This window comes from Astatotilapia calliptera, chromosome 13, assembly GCF_964374335.1.
Source record: "Astatotilapia calliptera chromosome 13, fAstCal68.1, whole genome shotgun sequence".
In the NCBI taxonomy this organism is placed as follows: domain Eukaryota; kingdom Metazoa; phylum Chordata; class Actinopteri; order Cichliformes; family Cichlidae; genus Astatotilapia; species Astatotilapia calliptera.
This window is the reverse complement of record NC_137434.1, coordinates 12,066,905-12,092,773: the sequence shown is the minus strand read 5'-3', so window position 1 is coordinate 12,092,773 and position 25,869 is coordinate 12,066,905. Positions and strand designations below refer to the sequence as shown.

The 25,869-nt window shown below is 38.7% G+C and overlaps 2 protein-coding genes and 1 long non-coding RNA gene across 9 annotated transcripts in view; 1 reads left to right on the top strand and 2 right to left on the bottom strand.

The window, feature by feature from the left end:
• Window positions 1–1,648: 1,648 nt before the first annotated feature.
• On the bottom strand, window positions 1,649–13,662 carry tmem87b (transmembrane protein 87B). 3 transcript variants are annotated; one of them, XM_080287543.1, is made up of 19 exons: window positions 13,169–13,662; window positions 12,262–12,322; window positions 12,077–12,168; window positions 11,206–11,262; window positions 10,999–11,037; window positions 10,737–10,908; window positions 9,787–9,848; window positions 9,251–9,434; window positions 9,059–9,158; window positions 8,853–8,946; window positions 8,181–8,252; window positions 6,521–6,629; window positions 6,370–6,428; window positions 6,162–6,265; window positions 6,003–6,076; window positions 5,816–5,886; window positions 3,853–3,905; window positions 3,732–3,762; window positions 1,649–3,445 (listed from the first exon to the last, which is right to left on the bottom strand). In XM_080287543.1, exons 1-19 carry the CDS (start codon window positions 13,316–13,318, stop codon window positions 3,404–3,406), a joined length of 1,626 nt encoding a protein of 541 aa, XP_080143669.1. In that variant the 5' UTR covers window positions 13,319–13,662; the 3' UTR covers window positions 1,649–3,403. The 3 variants fall into 3 exon arrangements, with proteins under 3 accessions (XP_080143669.1, XP_026046078.1, XP_080143670.1); XM_026190293.2 differs by having other exon boundaries at window positions 11,131–11,262; window positions 13,169–13,661; XM_080287544.1 differs by lacking the exon at window positions 12,262–12,322 and having other exon boundaries at window positions 11,131–11,262; window positions 13,169–13,324.
• Window positions 5,024–5,747, top strand: LOC145419549 (uncharacterized). Its single transcript, XR_013900834.1, has 3 exons — window positions 5,024–5,363; window positions 5,452–5,513; window positions 5,697–5,747. It is a non-coding gene; the product is annotated as an uncharacterized LOC145419549 (long non-coding RNA).
• A 4,385-nt stretch (window positions 13,663–18,047) lies between the features above and the next one.
• The window catches only part of mertka (c-mer proto-oncogene tyrosine kinase a), a 29,689-nt gene continuing 21,867 nt past the window's right edge, over window positions 18,048–25,869 (bottom strand). For all 5 annotated transcript variants that reach the window (XM_026189868.2, XM_026189867.2, XM_080287549.1 and 2 more), the window contains 12 exons: window positions 25,441–25,586; window positions 22,704–22,839; window positions 21,842–21,992; window positions 21,220–21,308; window positions 21,033–21,128; window positions 20,829–20,909; window positions 20,649–20,741; window positions 20,414–20,532; window positions 19,950–20,059; window positions 19,617–19,776; window positions 19,087–19,223; window positions 18,048–18,830 (listed from right to left, as the gene is read on the bottom strand). In XM_026189868.2, the coding sequence (XP_026045653.2) occupies window positions 18,386–18,830; window positions 19,087–19,223; window positions 19,617–19,776; window positions 19,950–20,059; window positions 20,414–20,532; window positions 20,649–20,741; window positions 20,829–20,909; window positions 21,033–21,128; window positions 21,220–21,308; window positions 21,842–21,992; window positions 22,704–22,839; window positions 25,441–25,586 (1,763 nt within the window). In that variant the 3' untranslated portion in view covers window positions 18,048–18,385. The remainder of the gene's footprint in view (window positions 18,831–19,086; window positions 19,224–19,616; window positions 19,777–19,949; window positions 20,060–20,413; window positions 20,533–20,648; window positions 20,742–20,828; window positions 20,910–21,032; window positions 21,129–21,219; window positions 21,309–21,841; window positions 21,993–22,703; window positions 22,840–25,440; window positions 25,587–25,869) is intronic.

Here is a 25,869-nt window from a genome sequence, read left to right as displayed (position 1 = left end):
AAATAAACTGGTCCTTAGCAGGTACATTCTCAGATGAACAACCTCAGATGAACTACAGAAAAATATGACATATTACACTTTCATTATTTATTTAACAAAAAATAAACTGGAACACAGATCAGTGTATGAAAAACTAAACAAAGTCTTACTGTTCCAATATGAATTAAGAAGGTAAGAAAGAACCAGGTGCTGGAAATCAACTAGACTCGATTAACTGATCATCAGCAAGTGTGAGCACCTCCATTAAAATGTCAGTTTTGGCAGTTTGCAGGTCTGGAGCATTCAGGCGTTTGTTAACGTGATGCCAAGGATGAAAGACATCACCTAGATCTTAAACAAACAATTGTAGGTGCCCATCAATCACGGAAGGGTTATAAGGCGATTTCCAAACAAAGCCTTTCATTATACAGTGAGAAACATCACTCACAAGTAGAACACGTTCAGCTGTGCCAAGACAGCAGCCAATCTTCACAGGAGAGGTCATCCCAGGATATTTACCCTAAGTTCAGACTGTTCACTGATCAGAGACATTTGAGAAACTCCAAGCCCTGAGCTACATCTCAGATTCTACAGTCCTCAGTTAGCATGCTAAATCTTTAATTTCATGACAGTACAATTAGAAAAAGACTGAACAAAATATAGAATTTTTGCAAGAGTTAACAGGAGAAAGTCTCTTCTTTCTAAATGGAACATGTCAACAGACTTATGGTTTGCAAAGTCGTATCAAAAACAGCTTATCAGGACAAACATTTCATACCAATTGTTATGCACTGTGGGGAAGGAGTGATGATTTTTTAAGCCACAGGACCAGGGCACCTTGCAGTCATTGACTCGACTATGAACTCACTTGTATACCAGAGTATTCTGGAGTCAAACGCGAGCCTTTCTGTCCGACAGCTAAAACGCAGCTCTAACTAGGTTGTGCAACAGCACAATGATTCCAAGCACAGAAGCAAATCTCCACCAGGACGGCTGAAAAAGAATCAAAATGCTGCAAACCTCATGAACTGAAGTTAGCAGGCATTCATAAGCAATGTTGTAAAAAAGAATGAAACTTCAAGTTATTGCTGCTAAAGTGGTTCTACAAGCTACTGAATCATGGGCTATAGTTTTTTTATACACACTGCTTCTACATTTTATCTTAATTTTTGCTAAATCAACAGTGACAGAGTATTTCATGTTTTGTAGTTCATCTGATGGTGTATTTAAAATGTATTTATATTTCAGACCATTTTAACTACATGAAACCTTACAATTGAAAAAGTGTGCACTTTCTGTCTGTCTGTGTATGTGCAAACTGAAGATCCCTGTGCTTTTTCTGACTTGAACATAGAGAACAGTGTTAAAATAACTTAGACAGAAAACATAACAGGGTTATAGAAGTGATGTAATGCTGTCAGTGACAGTTATTTTGGCTGTTCCCTTGCACCTGGCTGTTAATATGATGAGGACATGCTCTATTTGTCTCTGGTTTTACAATCTACCAAAGAAGCAGCAGCACCTACAGTAGACTTATCGCTTTCCTTTTTAAGACCTGTTAAAAGAGAAATTTATCTATTTAAACATATACTCACTGGTCCTCTTTAATAACACACTTTCAAAACAGCCTAGAAAAAACATTTTATATGATGCAACAAATTCACAGAAATTGTAAAATTGAATCCTTTAATTGCCAAACACTGAAAGTCATAGATCAGAAAACAATATCCCAAATTTAAATCTGATTTGATCCAAGTGTACGTACTTCTTGGAAAGTAAGTGAGAAGAAAACCCCTGGTTGGAAGAGTTCAAGCTCAAGTTATACTTAATACCCATTAAAAGAAAAAGGAAAAAAAAGCGAAGCATATTATCCAGACATCTCCCCACCTGTGGAATTATGAAATAACAGGAATAAGCCAAAAGCCATCTGTACAAATAATCAAAGGTCCACTGCAGGTGTCTGCAGGTTTATATAACCGAAGGCTCGCTTGCCCTCATAAGCACAATTATTCCAGGTTTACAGGCAATACAAAAAGGAATTAACAAGGAACGGTGACAATATAAATCCAATGAGGTGGTCAGTGTGTGCATAATTCAGCTGCTGTGTTATAATGGGAATGGCCTAGAAAGACAAAAATACAAATCCTGCTGTTACATCTACTTGACACAGCACGCACACACTAAGACGACAGTGCTCCAACTTCAAAATGACGCTGCCAAAATCAGGCCAGGCATTTTCAAAAAATATATAGTACATCAATATATTAAGACCAAAACATAAAAGAACACAAATGTTATTAAGGTGTCTGTGAAGCCAAGAAGATGATTTTATCAGCAAAGAAGGCAAATGTTAAGATAGTGCAAGATCCAAATAATCCAAACAAAAAAAAAAAAAAAAAAAAAAAAATAGGGGGGGGGGGGGGGGATGGAAGCACACATTGCAAACATGAAGGATTTCAGGACAAACACTTTAACATATAAGTCCACTTGAAACACAAATAAATAATGAAATCACTTAGTTCCATAGAAGCATACACGCAGCATACTGCTTCCCATTCAAAAGATAGAACCTGCCCACCCACACCTGTACAGTAGAATCAAAATATGACACTAAACCCTAATTTCCCACTATTGTCATAACTCACATCTAACTCAAATTATTCAAAGGACTTGCTTGTGCGTCATCTCTCATACTCATTCATGAGGACTTTGTATGTCTGCTAATTTCAGTTTAAGACATCAACTGTTTTCACACATGCTGTTCTCAATTAATGGAAGCTACTAGGGCCTCATACAAGAACCACATGTAGGCACGGTATTGATCTTAAAAAGTGCATATGAACAAATTTATTTAATCTTTATCTTTAAATAATCCACTTACCCAATATATTTTCTTGCTTCTGGCTTATAATAGCTCACGTATTTCCTTCTTAGTTAATTGTTGAAAAAAAGCTTTGTGTCTTTTTTTTAAAATATAATTATCTGACTTCTTAAACCTCACTAATAATACACTAGATGTTCTCAGGAAGACTTAACATATATTTGTGTGTATGTTAATGTATGAGGCCCATTGGTAAAACAAATGTGTTTAAACATAGCAAAAATAAATACAGCTCTGGAGGAAAAACATGAAACTGTTCTCTTTGGAAAAAGTGATTATATGAGGGAAATGGTGAGCCGGGTGTTCAGTCAAAAAAAAAAAAACGTAGGTTTTCCTCTGGTAGAGTCCTTAAGAAGCTGACAGGAATCAGCCAAGGTCCCCCTAAAACTGTGGCTTGCACCACCTTGTGAGGTAGCGGCCAATCAGGAGGATCCCCTGAAAATGGCACTCCACCACCATCCAAACGTTGTAAAACCCTGTTACACAGTCAGGTACAGCTGCCGTTTTCCTTCCTTGTCAGCAGATGGTTGGAAACACTGTGCTTCATTCCAGCTTTGACATTTCATACTTGGTTGTCATGATTTCCTGAGAAACAATAGACACTCGATAAAAAAACTAGACATTTTCACAGTAATCCCCTGAAAGAAAACATGCTTTTGTACATTATCATTTTGCTGAGCCTCACCTTTCTTACCAACCGCTCCTATGCCTGTCAAGCACCTCATTCAACTATATTTCTCCAAATTCATAGCACATTTCAAACAGTGGGCCCTTTATTTCAACTACAGGGTCTATATATCTAGACTAACACATCTCTGGTTAAAAAAAAAAAAAGTAAATCATCTTTTGTACAAATCCATGTTGTTCATACCTCATCTGAGTCGAGCAGGATCGGTAGAGCTCTGTTGTGATATAAAAGGATAAAAAGAACCTCTTAGAACAAACACACTGTGAGTGAAAAGACCTTTGAAAAGGTTTCACTGGATACTTACACATCAGTTAGAGAGGTAGGAATATTATCCTCGACCCATTTCAAGTCTTCATCCTGCACAAAGTTAAACAAAGTAAATGTAAAGTGAATCTGACGCTTCTGACCTGCAAGAAAGTAACTGTTTTTGGTCAGTTTCGCCTGTTTAGCAAATCAGCCAGCTCCCATCTAAACCACTTTAACTCACTAACCCGGATCCCTCCACTATCAGACCACAGGGAAATAAAGGGGTTCTTTAGACTCTCAGGTTAAATGGGTGACAAGTAAAGGGAGCCCAGTAAGCTGTATAAATTAAACCCTCCTTACAGAAGCAACCCAAACAGTGGAGACCAATTCATCAAGCTGAACCTCATCTCATAAATGCCATATCAATGTATGACCAAAATCATTATGGTATTTTGATCAGACAGTATATGTACGGCCACTGATGATATCAATGCAATATTTTCATAAGGCAGCTGTTAAAGCTGACCTTTTAAAGCAAAAACAAAAGCCTAATAAAGCACCAAATTATCACCAAAAAGACAAAAATACCAAATGAAAAGCCTTGCCAACCAAACAAGCCAACCTTATGGCTCAAGTATAATCAAATTTTAAATAAACATGAAAGAAAATTTAGGGAAAAAATTACACCAAATGAAACAACAAGATATTGAGCATGTCATTAACCAAAATTAGTTCTGGGAGATTTAGGGCTGTGCTATTTTTATGTCTGAAATCATGAATGTAAACTAGTTTTCTACTGCTAAATTCACATATGTTTATTTCCTAAGGTCCTGAACAGTTGTTTATACAGATGTGTTTTTCTTGTATTCTTACATGTATGTAGCTTGGATTTTTTTCCTTTTATATTTTATACCTTTACATTTAGATTTACCAATTTACAGTGTTACAGTACGATTTTATAAGCTTCAAATTCCAATTAAGATCTGGCTTAAAATATCTGACAGTGTCACACTGCCCATTGTGTTGTATGGTAGTGACATATGAGGTCCATTCAGTCATTAGAGCTGTACCCACTGAGCTGAGGGATGAAGACCCAACAGAATTTCTACATGCAGACTTCTGCAGCAACATTTTACAGCCTGTTGATTTTGGCAGATACTCACTGATAATTAACAAACTTAAATCCAGCCCACAAGACACCCTCCCTTCAAAACCAGATGAGACCAGGATAGACACCCTAATTAGTTTCACAGAAACACTGCTGTCCAAACACCAGTCAGAGTAAACCAAGTTATAACACATTGCAAAGAAACTTATCTGAAATATTGGAAAGAAGAAACTAAAAGCTGAAGCAGATTAAAGCACTATCTGGCCTAAAACAGAGATTATGAATTGGCAAAATATCTGTTGACCGTCAGTGATAGAAAGCAGAGACAGATCAGTGACCACAAACTGGCAACAGAAACAGGTCGACACAAAAAGTCATGGCAACCGAAAGAAAACAGAACATGTGATCCCTGACAGGTGAGGCTGAAGCCGAGATGAACTTCCTGCAAATCTTTCAATAAGGTAAGGAACACCGATTTTACCTAGTTCAGTTCTATAAATTCCAAATTTCATTAAATTAAACAATATCTTAAAATTACAACTCTCCTAGGAGACGGAGGATAAAAACGTCCCACAAGCAGTGGATGACCTGGACACACACATACACATAACGTACGCTAATTTATTGAGAATACTCAGTGATTTTGTGTTATTTTATTCTTCTATTTTTGTTTCTTTAGTTTATTAAAAAATTGTTTTTTAATGCTCTGGGAGTATTGTTTTAAGATACTATGGCGCCAATAACAAAGCACTTTTAAATGGAAATGAATTGAAATGAAATACTGCCCTCTGCAGGCCCTCTGCAAATGTGACATTTGGTCAGCTGCATTTCCTCAGAGGTAGGTATTCTTATTAAAAGTTGAATGAAACATAATTATTTAACCAATTACCAAAAACTTGTCTGTGTTACTTACTGGGTTTGTTTCTGCAGGCTTCACTGTACCATTTGTCTCATTTTTAGTCGCTCTCAACTTTATACCATCAGCTGCCAATAAGAAAAGAAAAAAAAAATACTAAGGAGAAAACATTTTTAAAAAGTAAACATAGACTGAGATGTGCAGTTTTCTGGTTACAAGTAATGCCCTCATGATCTAACTTTACCAAGGTTTGTAGATGCGATAAACTCCTCAATCTCCTCATCATCAGAGTCATCTATGAGAGGTGTGAAAGCGTACCTGTGGATATTGAAATTAAAAGTTTTAAATGCATGCCCAGTTTAGTTTATGTTGATGAATTGAAGAGTCTTAATAAATTACTTGCCTTTGGTTGTTTGCAGACGGTCTCCATAAGAACATTATGACGAGCAGAATGACAGAGAACAGGAACCTCCAGAAAGCATCTTCTACCCACAACTCAATCCAATCCTTTAGACAAAAACAGGCTCGGTTTTCAATAAAATGTCAACATTAAACATTCATTAAAAAAAAAAAAAATGCTATTATTGCTCAGTAATCCAAACCACACTCACAGACTGGCATTCTACTAATCGCAATTTTTTTGCCGTCCAACCCATGAAAATGATGGAAGCTGAGGGTGTAGAGGGCAAGGTGTGAAACTCTTTGGCATGTCGATGAAAATACAAATAACTGGTGCAGTGAAAATGTAGCTGCAGGACTTACCAATGACAGCAAATATTAATGTGTTTGTAAAGTGCCTGTAGAGTGACAGCTTGACAGGGTTTCTCCTCAGTTTCAGAGTCTTGATGGTTTGTGCCAAGCTGACAAAAATGTTAGTGGCAGTCAAGGTAAACACATGGCAGCCATTACACAGAAACTGTACAAATACACCACGCATTAGATAATAGTGATTACATGCTGCAATCACATGCAGTTCCGCCAGTGGAGTACACCTGGATGCTAATATGACGTAAGCACAGGAAAGGTTGTGATAAAGTGTGAGATTTTGCCTCTGCTTAAAAAAGCCTATTAATCGTCATTGTTGTAAAATGCATTTTGCAAAGATCTTTAAGCACAAAGATGTGGAAGAGGATGTTAACGGTTTTAATGTCCCTGGATTTTAGCAGCCAATTTACAAAGAGTTAAAGAGTCAAGTTGTTTATTTATTTATGAAGGTGTCTAATGTTTTGACAGATCTGCATTTTTGGTGGGGTTTTTCTCTTTCCCCATTTACAGTTTATCAGTTGTTTCACATAAAAACAAAAATGTAAAGCCATACTATACCATTAATTTTCCAAAAACCTTTATAGACCCATATCAAAATATTCCCTCTAACTCATAACTCCTGTTCATTGAGAAATTTGTATTTCTTGGCTGCAATGTTTGAGCAGTGGGTATATATGTTCCACTCAATAACAATGTTCAGGGTGACAGGGTGGGACTCTAAAACTTGTTCAGCCCCAACAAAACACCACAAAACTTTAATGCACTTTAATTCAAAATCATTACAAATAGCTGATCTATATCACCTGTTTAAATACTGCAAGACATATATGCATGCTACTGCTGACCATGTAACATATCCGATAACCACCAAAGGAGAGAAAACATGCCACAGGTTATGTCATGGATGTTTTTTAGGATCTGTGAGCCGCCCTGGAAAAGATCAAGTGTGCAATGTAGCACCGATGCCGTGTCTTATGATAGAGGCAATCCTAAACTAACTTCTTTCTCTGACTGCTTTGTTCTCACTAAAGCTTAAATTATGGTCCAGCAGTGGTAACATGTTGACAGTCTGCTGGTAGTCCGTGGTCAGCCTGTCTAATTGCAGCGAGTGTCTCTTGTCAACAAAGGCAGTGCACAAAGGACACTCCACGACTGGTTTGTGTCTTCTCTTGTGTTTACAAAAAGCACTCAAGGAGTTATGACAAATGATTTTATCCAGATTTTATCCCCCACACTAGTTGCACCCATGCTGATAAAAACCTTTTAACAGCACAATCTGGAAAGTCTGGTGGACGGGCATGCAAAAATCAATCATTTCTACCAATGTAGACTGAGACTGTTGAAAAATGTAAATAATACAAACTGTCATTAATTATGCAAGGAAAGCAGCAGTAAAGATTTAGAAGAAGTTAAATCATCAACCAGAAAACAATGCATTGCTACAAATTTCACCACAGAATGAATGATTAAAGCAGGGCTGTTTCAACTGAGACCCAAGACGTCTTTGTGTGAAGCTGTATTTCAGCTGCTAATGATCTGGTGAAGGAACAGGACAGAGGGAGACCACAATTTCCTGATCTAATATTGGTTCATGTGTAGGAAGTGAGGAGCAGAGGAGAACCGCACGAGGAAAGGCTGTAGGTGCACAAAAGGATATCCACCAGCATAAAGAAGAGTCAAGCAGAGCCAGGGGAATGTTGGCCAGCAGAGCCAAGTCAGAGTCTTTTGCCTAGAAGGGATAACAGAGCGGGAGCAGAGGACACAAGGAAGAGGAGAAAGATGTGAAGGGGGGGGGGGGGGGGGGGGGGGGGGAATTACAGATAGGAAAGCAGCACTGCAACTGAAACATAAAACCATCCACCCAAGTGCAAAGGGGAAAATAAATAATCCAACCAACAAGCCAAGAACATTCAAAATCACTCAAATACACCAACAAACGTGCCCATTTTCTTATGTTGGGACACTCCAGTTGCTATTGATATTTGTGCTGGTGAGGAATACACTGGAAGGATATGAACCAGATGGCGCAGGAGTCAAACATAGCCAGAACAATTGCTGTGATGAGAGCGCGGCCATTGTCTCGACCCTTGATATTTGGTGCGCAACAAGAAAATACAGAAATTGTGACGACAAGTTTACTTCATTAAAAAATACAGCATGAGAGCAAATTACAATGTTAACTGTACGAGCTCAGCTCATATCTTTGGTAAAATAAACAATTTAAATGTAGGACTTTAAACCTTTTAAATTTCTAATTGCTAAATGTTATTATTGGCGTTTGCAAAGGCTATTCTGACTTAAATCAAAGTAATCAAAGATCACAACTCACCCCTGTAATCCTCAGGACACCCTCAATGCTAGCAAAGGCCAAGTAGAGGATGCCAAGCCCAACTACTCTGTGCATCACTGTCCCCAATCGAGGTCTAAAAGAAAAACAACCCCCCCAAAAATGGTGTTTTTTTTCCCCATTTTATTTAACTTAAGGAGGGGTTTCAATTATTCTACAAGTTGCTGTGTGTATAGATTTTAACATACTTCACGATGCCATAGCCAAGGCTGACGATAATGACGAGTAAACGAGCCAAAGTCCTCTTGAAGGCAGAGACCAACTCAGCAAAGATCAGCAAACCTGGAGCTAAAGTAAAGTAAATATGTTGAAAAAAAATACAACTTACTGTCTGACATGAGAGAAGAAGAGAACTCTTGTGACCGTCTATAAACACTCACAGGCGGAGCCGACAGTATTGGTGTTTTCGTATTCGGCGCAGAAGACGGCCTTCTCCACCATGCCGAGGAATATGACCCCTGCTATCCAAAACTGGATCCTTAGGAGATCTTTCCAATAGCAGGCCGCCCAGAGAAACCATAACAGGGCGTACAGGATGTACACGACGCACATCACCATGTAGAACTGCAAACAGACACTCAGGGATTAGCCTTTAAAGCCTGTCAGTTTTAGGTCACTTCAGGATTGTAAATCTTAAAAAACAAATGATTTAAAAATCACATTTAATGAAATGGTTGTAGGAGTTTCTGCACGTTTTCTTGCAGTTTACCTAAACTGTCATCTTAATATAAGACTACATCTAATAACTGAGTATATAATGAGTTAATTTAAAACACACACAAACACAAAAGAGTCTTATCATTCCACTGGAGACAGCAAATAATTAAGGGAACATATTATTAAAGGGAGTAAAGTCAGCAAGTGGCCAATAAATCACATAAATTGCAATCACTTATTTCTAAAGTCATCTACTTACAATCATGAGAGGCCATTCTGTGACAGAAATGTAGCCGTGGCTGCCCTTCATTACCACATTAACTGCAAAACCAAAATCCAGACATTAGACTAATGATGCAAGACACTTTTCCCGAGCATATTAAACAGACAAAAGGCAAGTTTTCATTATGATCTAAATTCTGATTGCACAATGTAGCGGCTCAGTCTTCAGCCTGGTTGCTTTAAAGCTTCACTTTCCCTGTGCACTTATGTCTACCAATGGGAATAAAATTTCCCAGGAAAATTACGTCAGTCCAGCCAAAACAGGACAAGCGCCTTCGTCTCACTCTGTGGCTATCGGCAGTTTTCTCCAGGTAGCACAAATGACACAAAGAAAAACAAGAAGAGAGATTGTAGAAACTCTAGCAAACAAAACAAAGAGCCCTGCTGCAGGAAAAAGGAAAAAAAGACGGAGCGCGATAGAAAGTAAAACTAAAACACATATGAACCTCTCAGTAGAAAAGGCTCCAGGATATGAGATCAAAATCCGGCATTCACCTGGGATTACATCAACTGCCACTTTAAGAATTTGTTTGTGGTTGCTGCAGATCCTGAAATCTGACACTTCAGTGTCAGCTAAAAAGCTCTGCGTGTATGAGATAGGAGGGCGACTGAATTAATGCAGTTTAAAAAAGGAAAGGTAAAAAAAAATGTAAATGCTTTTTACTATAAGCTGCATTCACACAGTCTCACACACATTCATACAAGCACTATATTCTGTACCTAAGCACTTTCTAAAATTCACACACACTCCAATGGATGTATCGGGGGCAACTCGGCCTTCACTGTCTTGCCCAAAGATACTATGACATGTAGGCTTGAGCAGCCAGAGAATTGGTCCACCGACCCTCTGACAGGTAGATGACCCACCCTACCCAAGCTGCCCACAATTACAAGATGCTCATATTTAGTAGTTTTAAAAAGTCTCACCTGTTAAACTCCAGTTGGCTTCTGGTTTACTAGACTCGATCTTAACGACTAGCAGGTAAGGGCCATCCTTCCAAGTGGTGGCTATGACGTGGTCTCTGATTTTCACACTGCTGTTCTTCGTAGCACTGCTGGTGTCATACTCCTCGGCAATCCATTTTATGTCATTTTTATCCTGCAGGATTAAAGGAATCCAGCATTTATTACTTATGAAAACATATGTAATAATTAACCTTAAAATCAAAGATCATTTGCGGGTTCTTACTTCAAACGCAGAGGACACATGTGGATCTGCCTTTGCTTTCTGAAAAGAAACACAGTTGCAGGATGTTGAAGAACTAAAAACAACAACATCGTTAAGAATACGGCTGTGGTGACACCAACATAGCAAACCCACTTTGAGCATCGGGAAGGGCAGCCCATTGCTACATACAATGGGACCGTGTTTGTGTTCGATGTGCTCCCCTGGTACCTTTGGGTTTGGATCCAGATTCTTCTCAGGAATCAGGCCTGGCCTCTTATACATCTCCTACAGACAAAGACGGTCACAATTCACCAATCAGAAACAAGCAAGGCACGAGACAGACCAGTGCACCACTCAAATAATGGGATTTAATCACTTTCATGCATCCTGAAGCTGTCCCATCCTTAAACTGTTCTGGGACACTGTTCACAGTACACTGGGGGAGATTCTGTGCCACAATATTGAATCTATATGCCTGACTTTCTACCTAGGGAAAAACGGATTTAAAATTACCCAAATGTTATAAATATTTACTAAAAAAAAAAAAGCGTATGGGGGCAAATTAGACTATAACAATGCATTGGCTTTGCAAAGAATCTCTCATTATGGGGCCATGGATGGCTATAAGTCAAGATCTGGAGTGTACAGAATTGACCGACAGTTTAAGAAACTATAGTTAATTCATACAGTGCTTTACACAGAGCGCTATACAACAATTAAAATACAACTAATATCAACAGAGAAACATGTTTATACAGATTAAAGACTATGAAAAAGTAAAATGTAGTGCATTCTGGGAAAAATTGAAAACACACATTGCACTGCAGTGTTGACCCATTTTATTTTCCGTTGATGTTTTGACTATGACAGCCCATACCCCCATTTTTGGGGGGTTTTGTTTAGTGTACTTTGTTTTCTGTACCACATGGAATTTTTTTAAGTAAATATTTAGTGCTGCATGTCTTGAAAATTTGAAGGAGTCCCCTTTTATTCCGCATGTATACAAATACGTTTTTAAAAAAGGATAATTAAAATAAAGTTAAAAAAAGAAACTATCAACTCAACGCAGATGGTATGACAGGAAGCATTTTTTGCTTACTTCAATATTGTTGTATTCGTTGTGACAGGGGTAGTATTTCAAAAGCCAGTGAATAGTGACGTCCACCTCCTCAGGACAGTCAAATGGCCAGACTGAAACATGAAGACGTGATGACGTAACACAAAAAAAAGGAAGCACTTTGGGTAACAGGTTATGAGTAATTTTTTTTTTAAGTCATGACTTACCTTTTAGTTCAACATCAGTGTCTTTATACATTGATTTCCTTAACAGCAATGCTCTTGAGGTCTATGGAGTAATACATTTATTTATTATTATTTTTCATACTGATCAATTTAGTTAGGCAAACTAACTGATCATTGGTACTCTTTTGATCTCTCGGATCCAAACAAGCTGGACTCTGTGTCTTTGCAAAGTGGAAAAAGAACCTTATATTATAATATAAAAAATATTATTAATATAAGAAATATTAACCATAAGTGTGTTTTTCTAGCTGTCTGACCTGTCACCTATTCAGAATGAACCTGCAAATGCAGGTTTTACTGCTACTGGAAAGAGGATAACAGAGTGGAAACTGAAACGTCTTAGCATGTAAATTATTGATTATTGAGCTATACACGTCTCTGTGGGCTAACTGTAGGAGCTGTGCCTTATCATTAATAAACAAAAAGAGGGAGTGAACTGTACAAGCACCTGACTGAAGATCGACTTTAAGAATGTTTTTATATGTTACAATGTGTGACATAACCTGAACACACACAACCTAAACTCGCAGGTTTTAGTCCAGAGACAGTGGCAGACAAAAAGAAAATAAGCTTTTGGGATTTTCACTTTAGTCTGTTAAACTATAACCAGTCAGCTAGTTGACTGCTACCCTTGAAGTACCTAATTATTATTAACAGTTCTTGGCATGGCTAACGGCTAATTATGCAAAACATTTCTCTGCTCTTTCGTTTATCACGGTTTATAAAGACTGGCTAAGAAAGGCTAAAGAGATACCGTTAGTGTGAGTTACAAGCCTCTCACCACATTCACAGCTGTCAGCGAGTTACCATAACAAGGATAATGTAGCTAACGCTAGCTAAGGGTGCTGCAGTTATCCAGAGTATTCAGCGTTTTTAGGAAGATACTCACATTAACAACAGTTATTGTCCAAAGCCCTGACTCTGGCGCTGCAACAGCTCCATTGATAATGTTGAGTATAATTACAGAAAACACCATCCACGGACAGTTAAGTCCTCTAGTTGGACAGCTCGACGTCCTCATCCCGACTGCAGCAGCCATATTCGTTACGTGTAGATTTCTCCACTTGCGCCGTGAACTCAGCTGCTCAGAGGATGGGAGGGGCCCAAGAGGTCTGCGACGTTTGTTACCTGTACGTCGCCTGCTGTCCCAGCTTCATTACCGCTATCCTGCTGGCACCCAGAATAAATGTTTTTGATATTTAATTTTTTTTTTCTTGATAATTTGAGCGCTGTGCACATCATATGTGCGTTGGTCTTGTTTGTTCACAGAATAATGTGATGTTTTCGAATGATATTGTCACAGGTCCGTGATACAGGAATCACCTTTCCATGGTAGACGGAGACAGCCTTTTTTATTCAGTATATATTTGTACTCAGGATATCATCTTCATTGTACAGCAGGACTCATACAGATTGCATAAATCAGTGGTTCCCAAACCTTTTTCGCTGGGCCCCCCTTTGTTTTACAGAAAAATGTTCGCGCCCACGCCTCGCGCGCGCGCCCACACGCACGCACTAACACATCCTCCAACCACACACACCCATATTTTGCTCAATTGCGGTTTATTTCACACCTCAAACATTTAGTAAACAATTAAGCAAATACAAGTAATCTGCAGGTAGTAATAAAATAAACTAACTCTTTTACGCTACGTCCACACCTACACGGGTATTTTTTGAAAACACAGCTGTTTCGTCCACACGTAAACGGCGTTTCGAATCACCGAAAACGGAGATTTTTTAAAACTATTTTTTTGCATTTACTGTGGACAAGGAATACAGAGTTCTTCGTGCAATGTTAAAGCTACTTGCCTTTTTTCACGTCAGCTGTGCGCCACGTTATTGCTTACATGAGAGGAATTGCAGAATGGCAGATAGTCAGATTAACAGTATTTTGTCTCTATCTTCAGGTTTTACATGCTTGCATATAAACATGCAGTTACTGTCCCTCCATTTAGAAAGGCAGAGGTATCAAGGTGTAATTATTTAACATGTAGTTGTTTTTTTTCCTGTGTAATAATATTCAACATTGCTATCAATACATTTGTAAAAAAAAAATGCCTCTCTGTGCAAAATGGGTTTAAAAACATAAACAGCTGTAGGATACTGTTTGTCCATGATTTAGACAGGGGGAACAAATCGTGGCAGGATCAGCCTGATGTTATTTGTATCCCACTGTAACTTTACTGTATAAAGAGCTAACATCAGGAGTAGTTAGTCATTACAACAACTGTTTGTGAACTAAAAATCAAGAATGTGGGATACTGTTTGTCTGTGATTTAAACAGCCCAGCGGTGCTCCAGGCCAAGGGAAAACCAATTCTGCAGGGGAGACCTACCTTGGCACTTGTGCAGGTGAAGCCAAAGGGAAGATATGCTTCGCCATATTTTCTAGTCTTTGGCTTAGAATGATGTTGGTTTGGAAACATATTCAGCTATGCTTCATCTCCTGCTTTGCGTTTGTGTAGGCGCCCCTGCTAGCAGTGTCCAAGCATTGTTTGTTTGTTTTTTTCCCTTTTCATGCCCCTGGTTTAGGGGCGGCTGCTTTGACCACAGTGATGCAGCACCAGGTTTTCTTCTGTTCAGCTAACGTATAAAAATTCGAGTACACAAATCTTTTTCTTGCGTTTTTATACTTCAAATGTTCTCGTTGTTGTCCAAATCTTATTCGATGTCTTCTGGCTCCCTTTAGACGATCATCTGCTTCCATCTCAACCTATTCCTTGCATCTTCTTCTGTCACACAAATACAAACCTCTGTCACAAATTTAGAGGATCATCATTTAGCCTGGATAAATAGTTTGTTGCTTTATAAGAAAGCCCTCCGCAAAGCCAGAACATCTTACTATTCGTCACTGATTGAAGAAAATAAGAACAACCCCAGGTTTCTCTTCAGCACTGTAGCCAGGCTGACAAAAAGTCAGAGCTCTTTTGAGCCAACCATCCCTGACTTCATGAACTTCTTCACAAATAAAATTTTTATCATTAGAGAAAAAATTACCAATAATCATCCCACAGATGTAATATTATCTACAGCTACTTTTAGTACCATTGATGTTAAGTTAGACTCTTTTTCTCCAGTTGATCTTTCTGAGTTAACTTCAATAATTACTTCCTCCAAACCATCAACGTGTCTTTTAGACCCCATTCCTACAAAACTGCTCAAAGAAGTCCTGCCGTTAATTAATGCTTCGATCTTAAATATGATCAACCTATCTCTAATAATCGGCTATGTACCACAGGCCTTCAAGCTGGCTGTAGTTAAACCTTTACTCAAAAAGCCATCTCTAGACCCAGCAGTCTAGAGATTAGCTAATTATGTGCCAATCTCCAACCTTCCTTTCATATCAAAAATCCTTGAAAGAGTAGTTGTCAAACAGCTAACAGATCATCTGCAGAGGAATGGCTTATTTGAAGAGTTTCAGTCAGGTTTCAGAGCTCAGCACAGCACAGAAACAGCTTTAGTGAAGGTTACAAATGATCTTCTTATGGCCTCTGACAGTGGACTCATCTCTGTGCTTGTCCTGCTAGACCTTAGTGCAGCGTTCGATACTGTTGGCCATAATATCCTATTAGAGCGATTAGAACATGCTGTAGGTATTACAGGTACTGCACTGCAGTGGTTTGTATCATATCTATCTAATAGACTCCAATTTGTTCATGTAAATGGAGAGTCCTTTTCACACACTAAGGTCAATTATGGAGTTCCACAGGGTTCAGTGCTAGGACCAATTCTGTTTACACTATACATGCTTCCCCTAGGCAGCATCATTAGAAGACATAGCATAAATTTTCACTGCTATGGAGATGACACCCAGCTCTATCTGTCCATGAAGCCAGATAACATACTAATTGGTGTACCAATTAGTTAAACTGCAGGAATGTCTTAAAGACATAAAGACCTGGATGGCCGCTAACTTTCTGCTTCTTAATTCAGATAAAACTGAGGTTATTGTACTCGGCCCTGAAAATCTTAGAAATATGGTATCTAACCAGATTCTTACTCTGGATGGCATTACCTTGGCCTCCAGTAACACTGTGAAGAACCCTGGAGTCATTTTTGACCAGAACATGTCCTTCAACGCACATATTAAACAAATATGTAAGACTGTGTTCTTCCATTTGCGCAACATCTCTAAAATTAGAAATATCCTGTCTCAGAGTGATGCTGAAAAACTAGTTCATGCATTTATTACTTCCAGGCTGGACTACTGTAATTCATTATTATCAGGATGTCCAAAAAACTCACTGAAAAGCCTTCAGCTAATCCAAAATGCTGCAGCAAGAGTACTGACAGGGACTAGAAAGAGAGAGCAGATTTCTCCTGTTTTGGCTTCCCTTCATTGGCTTCCTGTTAAGTCCAGAATTGAATTCAAAATCCTGCTCCTCACATACAAGGTCTTAAATAATCAGGCCCCATCTTATCTTAATGACCTTGTAGTACCATATCACCCTATTAGAGCACTTCGCTCTCGCTCTGCAGGCCTACTTGTTGTTCCTAGAGTATTTAAAAGTAGAATGGAAGGCAGAGCCTTCAGTTTTCAGGCCCCTCTTCTGTGGAACCAGCTTCCAGTTTGGATTCAGGAGACAGACACTATCTCTACTTTCAAGATTAGGCTTAAAACTTTCCTTTTTGCTAAAGCATATAGTTAGGGCTGGACCAGGTGACCCTGAATCCTCCCTTAGTTATGCTGCAATAGACGTAGGCTGCCAGGGATTCCCATGATGCATTGAGTTTTTCCTTTCCAGTCACCTTTCTCACTCACAATGTGTCAATAGACCTCTCTGCATTGAATCATATCTGTTATTAACCTCTGTCTCTCTTCCACAGCATGTCTTTTATCCTGTCTTCCTTCTCTCACCCCAACCGGTTGCAGCAGATGGCCGCCCCTCCCTGAGCCTGGTTCTGCTGGAGGTTTCTTCCTGTTAAAAGGGAGTTTTTCCTTCCCACTGTCGCCAAAGTGCTTGCTCATAGGGGGTCATATGATTGTTGGGTTTTTCTCTGTATCTATGAAGCGCCTTGAGGCGACTTTTGTTGTGATTTGGCGCTATATAAATAAAATTGAATTTAATTGAATTGTCCTTTGCCAGTATATCCACTATTCCTCCTCTGCACATGTCCAAAGTATCTAAAGGTTACCACTTTTACATTGTCTCCAAACCTGAGCTGTCCCTCTGCTGTGCACATTTCTAATCCTGTCCATTCTGGTCACTCCCAAGAAAAATCTTAACATCTGCAGCTCCTGCCTCCTGTCTTTCATTAGTGCCACCATTTCCAAACCATACATCTTAGCAGGTCTCACTACCGTCTTGTAAACCTTCGCTTTCACTGTTGTTGCTTTCCTTATCTCACCAATCAACCCTGATACTCATCTCTGCCCACTCCACCCTACCGGCATTTGACCCCAGGAATTTAAACGACTCCTCGCATTCCACCCGCTCCCCTTCTATTCACATGCATATTCTGTCTTGCTGTTACTGACCTACATTCTTCTTCTTTACAGTGCATACCTCCACCTCTCTCTACTCTCACTACAGATCACAATGTGGTCTGTTATAGTTATACTCTAGGCCTGACCTAATCTGTCATCCTGCAATCAAGAAGGGCTTCAGAGCTGAAAGTTGAAGGCTTTTATGTCATCATTATGGTAATACAGTTCCCTTCTTACTGGAATACCAATAACAATAATTATCACAGGGATCTGTGAGGGAATTCTGCTCATTTTATGTCACACTTATCTATATTTACTTTAAAGAAGTCAATAAATCCTTTATTTTAAAAGAAAAAGATCCTTTTATAAATGTTCTGTACAATTTTCTATTTACACTGCAACACAGAAGTCAATACAGTAAATACTTTTCACATTTCAGAGTATCATAAGCTTATCGAACATGTGCATGAGTGTGTTTGAGGTTGACACGCAAAAAAAAAAAAGTATAAGCAACAACAAACACTGACATGTAGGCTGGCCATTTAAAGCATGAAATGCCTCTCCAACAATCTATGAAAGTCCATAGCAGGAAATGTGCAGGTGCTTCCAGTACAACAAGACAAAATTATTAGTACTGTTAACCCATGCGAGGGCTGTAACTGCTCAGTACCAAATGCTATAGCATGAAGGCGGGGTCATATAAGCTGTGATCCATCGCTGTTGCACTGGTCCCATTTGCTTGACTTAAAGAATCATCTGACAAGAGAGGCGTATCCACTGTTGCAGCTCTCGGGGGCGCACTGGAGGAAATCACCACCACATAGCGATCGCTGCCATCATCCTGGTCATCCGCCACGCTCCCGTGAATGTCCGCGGTAACTACTGTATTTTCTGCTGCCATGCGGCTGCAGCAAGGTGAGGAGCTCAACACAGGAGGCTCTGCTTGAAATGCCTCTCGATCTGGGTCCTCCTCAGGAAAGCTGGTGTTGATATAAATGATATCATCCCTGCTGGAAGACTCTGGAAGCTTTTCGGCGAGCTTTTCCAACATTTCTCGCAGCTGGGGAAAGAAGGGTCGGTCTAGCGGATCGGCTCTCCAGCAGCTGTACATGATTTCATACCTAGACCCCAAGTATTGAGAAATAATTAGACTGGAACCTCGATTTTGGTACATTTCAATGCGCATATTTTCAAGGTTGTAAAATTTAGCAATTTATTTTTGAGGTTTACTGTTGTGTTAATATGTTTTTAAAAAAAGCTAGCCTCCAATATAAGATTTAGACCAACAATATTAAATGAAACTTTTATAGCGTCAATATTGTTACTTTCAAAGCAATCAAACCCAAAGTCAACATCTGTGTGAAGAACGACACTCACAGTTCATCCAAACAGTCTGGGGGCTGCTTCAGTCTGTGTCCTTCAACTAGATAATCATAAATTTCATGGTTTTGGACTCCAGGGTATGGCGTCATGCCTCTTGTAGCAATTTCCCACATGGTGACACCAAACGCCCACTGCGTGAGAACAGAATTTCAACTTGAGATTATATTTCATCACAAACTGGTATTTTCCTGCTGATAATACATAGAAATACCATGTATTATCCCAGGTTTAGCTGTACGATATTCTGCATTTTTCAAACAAAAAAGTTTATTTTTTTAAATCTTTATCTGACACTTAAGATAAAAGTGCAAAAGAGGGGGAAAATCGTACAAGTTGAACACACTGATGAATATTGAGACAGAGACAGTGCCCTGTGTAAGTCTAAGACCAAACCTTTTAAAATGCCACTTGTAGCACAAGAGAAAGCAGCAAGAAAAACAAAGAGTGCAGAAAAGTAGTCAGTTCTTTTAGTGACTGGATTTCATAAACAGGTGTGTTACTGGTAAAGCTATGTTTCTACTCACCACATCACTCTTTACAGTAAAAACTCTGTCTGCCAGACTCTCTAATGCGATCCATTTTACAGGCATTTTTGCAATTCTTCCCTGCCTGTAATAATCACCACTGTAGATCTTCTTAGATAGTCCAAAGTCTGCTACACACACTGTCATGTCATCACGCAGCCTGTAAGACAAACAAGGCGTGGACTTCATGACTAATGGAAAAAAAAGCAAATTTGATAAACCTCTGAAATAATAAATCATAGTTCTTTTATTTAAGAAGGCTGCGAATGTTGCCAGGAAAAGTTCAATCAATGCCTGCTCTACTTTGAACATAAATCAGAGGAAGGAACCTACATGCAGTTGCGTGCCGCCAGGTCTCGATGCAGAAAGTTACGACCACTGAGATACTCCATACCCGAAGCAATGTCAACCATGAACTTCAGGAGTGTCTGAGTGGGCAAGAACTGTGCAAGAACACACAATACAGCAGACAGTTTAAATATTGTTTAGTCTAATCATAATCTATTCATTTCAGGGTCGGGATCTGGAGTGTATTCAAGCTCACATGGGGTGTATTTGTCCAGGTAACAGTCCATCACAGGTCTAACACAAAAAGACTGACATTCACACACTCTTACATAAACGCAGACAGGCACCAGGAAAACATGCAAAATCCACAGAGAGAAGTCCAGCCGACCATGACATTTAACATCTATCTTTCTTACGATAAGGTGACAGTGTCAACCACTACACCACTCTGTCACGCTCTAATAAATATGATATTGAATTTGAAAGTTAGTGTTTGGGTAAAATCTTACCATTGGAGTCTCTCTATGGCGTGAACGCAGCAGGAAGCTATGCAGATCTCCGTGTTTCATAAACGGCAGAATTACCATGGGTTTAGGAAAGTGTGCTGAGCCTACTTCCAAGCATACACCTAAAGACAAGAGGATAAGTCAGCACAATCAAAAATAAATGCATGGATATACAAAAGAAAGCGACTAAAGAAAGAAGCAAAGAGAACGTGCAGTAAGATAAGAGGAAATCTCCTACCGAGCAGTTTGATGACATTAGGATGGTTGAAATCTTTCATGCAAGCGGCCTCATTCAGGAACTCTTCAATCTCCCTTTGAGAAAAACTATCCACTGTGTGGTATAATTTTTTTTACATATTTGTTAGTTAAGACATATTTTTTAAAGTTAAGTTAATCTTTACATAACACAAGCACTTACATTTCATTGTCTTCACGGCAACCTTTTCTGAAGTGCCATCTGGTTGTGTGAAATGACCTTCCACCACTGAACCAAACTCACCTGGTAAAAGTTAAGACCAGTCGTAAACCTGCGCACATATACTGCATTTTACTGTAATCGTTTGAACATGTCACTGTAGTTATGGATGCCTACAAATTTAGATACATGAAACTAATTACTCACCCTCTCCAAGAACCTTCCCCACTGAGAGCAGAGTTCTCATTACCATCACATCCTGAAGTTTGGCCTGCAGTTCCTCACTGATCCCAAGGTTCTCAACTGCAGACCAAAGACAAGAACATCATTTTTTTGATAATACGTACATGTTATATGCGTGTTAATCTTCCTGTAGTAGCATTCAAGAACATACGAGTGACTCCTATGGCTGATCGGTTGTAGGACCTCTGTTGCGTGTACTGTATGACAGGCGGCAGCATTTCTTCATCTCTGCACCGCTGCCTGCAGGGGGAGACAGGGTTAAGAAAAAGCAGGAAATGTTGGTAATCCTCTGTCTGATGCTGTAAGAGGTCAGAAATAACATACAGGCTTAAAAATTCAACTAAAGACAAGGTCATAGAGAGGAAACCCTCTCTGTTGCCTTCCAGACTTTGAGGTTGGAATAATGTTTTTCTCTCTGAAAAGCTGCCTGTGAAACATTCCTATCCATATCCTGAGTGGAAACAGTGAGTCATGGACTTCATAATGAAGAATTCCAGAGAATTGACAGCTGTTTGTTGTCCATCTCTCCAGCTGCACAGTTATTACATGACCTACTGTGCAGACTCCAATGACTAAGAGGAAGATAAGGAAGTTTACAAAGTGAATCCGGAAGTTACTACTACTGAAGAAAACATATATCGCAAAGCAGCAGTTTACTGTTAGCTGATTAAAATCAAAGTAAATACAGTTGTCTCATGAACACACTAACCAGCAGCAAGTTCAAAGATCAGGTTATCATACTAGGATAATTACTTGTTAATTGTTAAGCCTACCCAAAACAGGAGTCATAAGCCTTGTTCCGAAAATAGAGAACCCCAGAGAGGATGATCAGCAGGACAAAGACGGTACAAATCACAATCCCCACAACATGGTTGGTGTGTGCTACCGCTGTCTCAGGGCCGGATGAAGGGCGTACGGTGGATTCTGAGATAAGAAGAAGAAACAAAGGAGAACACTTAGAAATCTGACATCCAGCAATTTAAGTTAAGGATCAGTTATCTGAAGTAGAGTTCGTCAGCTCACGCAACACATCCAACATTTTTTATTCTGTGATGATAGTTTTCAACAGAAGTTCTTATTCAAATGTTTCCCCCTTTTTTGAAACTTTAATATATTCAGTCAGTGTTGCATTGAGATGAAAGCTAGCAGCTCGTTAGCATGCTTAAAACTGAAACACCAGAGTCTTGATTTTTGCCATGTTCACAATTTATATTTAGCACTGATCCCAAAGTACACCTGCACCTGATAGTAAAGTCAGTACTTTTGGAGGATTTTGGTCAACATTTTGATGAGATGAAACTCTAAATTAACAGCTCCACATGAAAGACCAGGAAGCCAAAGTTATTTAACTCTCTAGGGACCAAAAGTGTGTGTACTGTATTTCATGGTGATTCATCCAAGAGTTTAAAAGATTTTAATCTCAGATGAAAGTAGCTGAAAAATAGGCAGTATTTCAGTCCTGTGAGCTTTCCTGCTAGTGTTTCCAAAAATACTGCAACCAAAATAGGCACTGGTATCTATTCATAAGGCAATAATGGTATTTTAGTACAGTAGTACGACATCAGCTGAACAATGCTGTGCAATTTATCAAATTATCAGCTCAAGATGAGGAAATAAACAGAACGAGCCACTTACTGTCCTCTGGCACAAACAATTCAACTCGTGGGCTGACCATGCCTCTTCCTGCCTGCGTGCATGCGGCCACCTCCACACTGTAGGTTTTGTTGAATTCCTCCACAGCCACACGTGTCCAAGTGGTAAGACTATGGACCTGAAATAACATACAATAAAAGACATAAAGTGAATTGCGTCTACTGTCATAGCTGACTGAACAAAAAGAAAAACATGCTATGGTAAGGTTAATCATTATCACCTTGGAGAGAAAAGTTCAAACAGAAGGCTATAGTTCACAAGAGTTTGAAAGTTACATTAGGTTAAGTTGAACTAAAAGAAGAAGCAGATTTTAAGGAAAATAAAAGCTTGTTGGTGCAAGAATACGCTGAGGAACGTCTTGTGCATTTGTGCAACAGCACAAAATCCAGCTCAGCAACTTTTTATGCATGCTCTCATTTTCTCTCCTTTTTTTCCTCATTTCCACTAAATGCAAAAATTAATTGATTAAAAAAAACCATCCCAAAGCGCATGCATGCTGATTTCACAGAGCTGCTCCCCTTTTGGGAAATCCAAAGGGAACCGTGTAGTAGTGATTACTGTATATAATAAAAGTCCCCATTTAAAAAAAAGGGAAGGACACAAACTTTCAGGATAGGCTCATGTGCTCAATGGGAGGGAGCATGTGACAGACTTAACCCTGTATTTCACAACACCATACGCTAAACGGTACATCTCAGTCTGCACTGTTTTGTGCTGACAGGCAGTTCTAAACCCATGATTAACACCTCTCATGTCTGTGACAACAAAAAAGGGCAACGTGAGGTTAAATATTCCTTCAGAAATAAACAATCAGAAAATGTTAATCTCAGATTCAAGAGAAATAATTGGCACCATTGATTTCTAATGCCAAAAAATTCACAATTACGAGCATCTATCCTCTGATTTAAAACTGATTGACATATTTTAACTATTTACCCTGACTTTGTCTATCCTGACAGCGGATTGGCTGTACTGTGTTTGTATGTATTTCCAGTCAAAGTTACAGTAATGACATAATCAACTGAATGAACAATACATAGGAATATCTGGAACTCACATTCACGTCCTATTGTTTTCATACCATAGTTACTTTGTGATGACTCACGGGCACATGCCAAATGGAGAAAACTACCAATGGCCAGTTTTTACACCCTCAGCTTCCTTTAACTACAACACAGACGGGAAGGACGGAGTCACTCTATTGTAGGTGAGTGCACTAATACAGGAAGAGAAGTGTGACTACATGCAAACAACATTATGAGCTATTAAAGCTGATCTAAAGAAACTAGTTTCCTTCGAATCCCTTTCCCGGCCTCGATGATGCCTTGTGGCAAATGAATAAACTGTTGTTCGCAAATAACTGACCTGTGGTTCAGTAGAGAAGACAAAGGGAGGGTCAGCTATTCCCAGTATGCAGCACTCATTCTTTTCATATTTTCATACATTAGTCATTGTTATAAAAAAAAAACACCCTCTTAAATAGGAGCATCAGAGATAACACCTTATGTTTTCAATATGAACCTTACATAAGCAATTCTTCATAATATTTCATATTTGTATTGTACGAGGAGAAAAGGCTCAAACAGCTTCTACATCATTAGACTCCTGAATGAAACAATAAACACTGCACAAGCATAAATACAATCTCTTCTCTTTAACTCTTTGATCTCTTTAACTCATTTCATTGTTTGCACATTTATTACTTGGACTTTCTCTTGGATACTTATTTTGTGTTTGTGTGTCTATTTCTTTCTTATTAGAATTTTTATTCTATGTTGTTTATTATATAAAAATTCTTATGCTGGAATTGTTAAAGATATGCCCTCTCTCTGAACTCGCTGAAAGCCAGGAGTAGAAAAACATATCAGAAACTGAGCATGAACCAGAGAAGTCTACTCAAATGCACACTTTGAAACTATTTGAAACTGTCTAGTATGAATATATTCAACACTGAAACTGTAACAGTCCATAGAGTGCTTAAAAAATTCTTTAGAACACCTGTCATAAAATAGTAAAATGTAAATATTTTAGAAACATCTCAAAAACCTATATTATTAAATTAACCAATATTGTTAATTCAGAGTAGCTGTGGCATAAACCTTACACTGGGTGGTGGTCTAATAATTTTTGAAGCGCTGTAAAAGGAAAAATTAAATAAAATAAGGAAACACATGATGGATCCCTTGTAAGATTTTCATCACTCGTAGTTTTCACCTGTTTTTGATACAGTTTACAGTTAACCTTAAGCCTGAATGACATGCGTTTCGGAAGAATCCTTTGGTTGTATTTAATGTGAATGGTTGGGAAACAGAAAGTGGTAGAAAGCTTAATTTTTTAGGAATGTACAAAATACAACAGCCTTTCCTTCATTCGCGTAAGCACATCTTTAATCCTTTAAAGCTAAATATATCATTTTTAACATGTGATTTTTGTGAGTTTTTGAGGCTTCTACATCATTCTTCTCATTCAATTTTTTATTTTTTTTATTTTTTAAAAAGCCACAAATTCAGGGTTTAAAGGTTTAAACTTTTCTTGAGTTACCACTTTAGGTACAGGTGTTCTGAAAGAGCAAGTTTAAAGTTGAATGCGTACATTTCTTTTCTTTTTCTTAAAATAATAATAACAGTTAGAAGAAGAATAAAAGAAACGAGAATTGTCAGTTGTAAAACAATAAAAAATAAAAGATTATATTTAATTACTTTATCGCAGATAAGCTCACCTTTTTCTGGCGTGTGCCATATCTAACAATGACATCATAACCACTTAGGATCCCGTTTATCTTATCGCTGGGCGGAGGTTTCCACTCGATCACCAAGCTCGAGCCTTCAAGCTGCACTGTGACATTTCCGGGATGAATTGATGGCACTAAGAACGCAACGAGAAATGGAAAATGGGATTATGACATAATTCACAGTCATTGCAAACCTATAAAGTGAAAGAAAAATTAGTTGGACTACTCTTCAAAAAAAATCTTTGATTACGGTTTGGTATGCGGTCACTTCTGGTCACAGCATATCAAATCATTCAACTAAAATATCCCCTCTGGTGGATTTAGGAAGGAAGTTGAAAGCAGCTCCACCCAGTAAGAACTTTGTGTTTTCTCAGTGAAACCACCCCTATTTCCTATGTTACTCTTCAGGAAAACAAC

Coding starts and splice junctions, on each gene's coding strand:
- tmem87b (XM_026190293.2), bottom strand. CDS start 13,318: ATGGCTGCTGCAGTCGGGATGAGGACGTCGAGCTGTCCAACTAGAGGA. Junction 11,038..11,130: donor TGCCCTTCCCGATGCTCAAA/GTGGGTTTGCTA, acceptor GTTTCTTTTCAG/AAAGCAAAGGCAGATCCACA. Junction 6,266..6,369: donor GATTAGTAGAATGCCAGTCT/GTGAGTGTGGTT, acceptor TTTTGTCTAAAG/GATTGGATTGAGTTGTGGGT.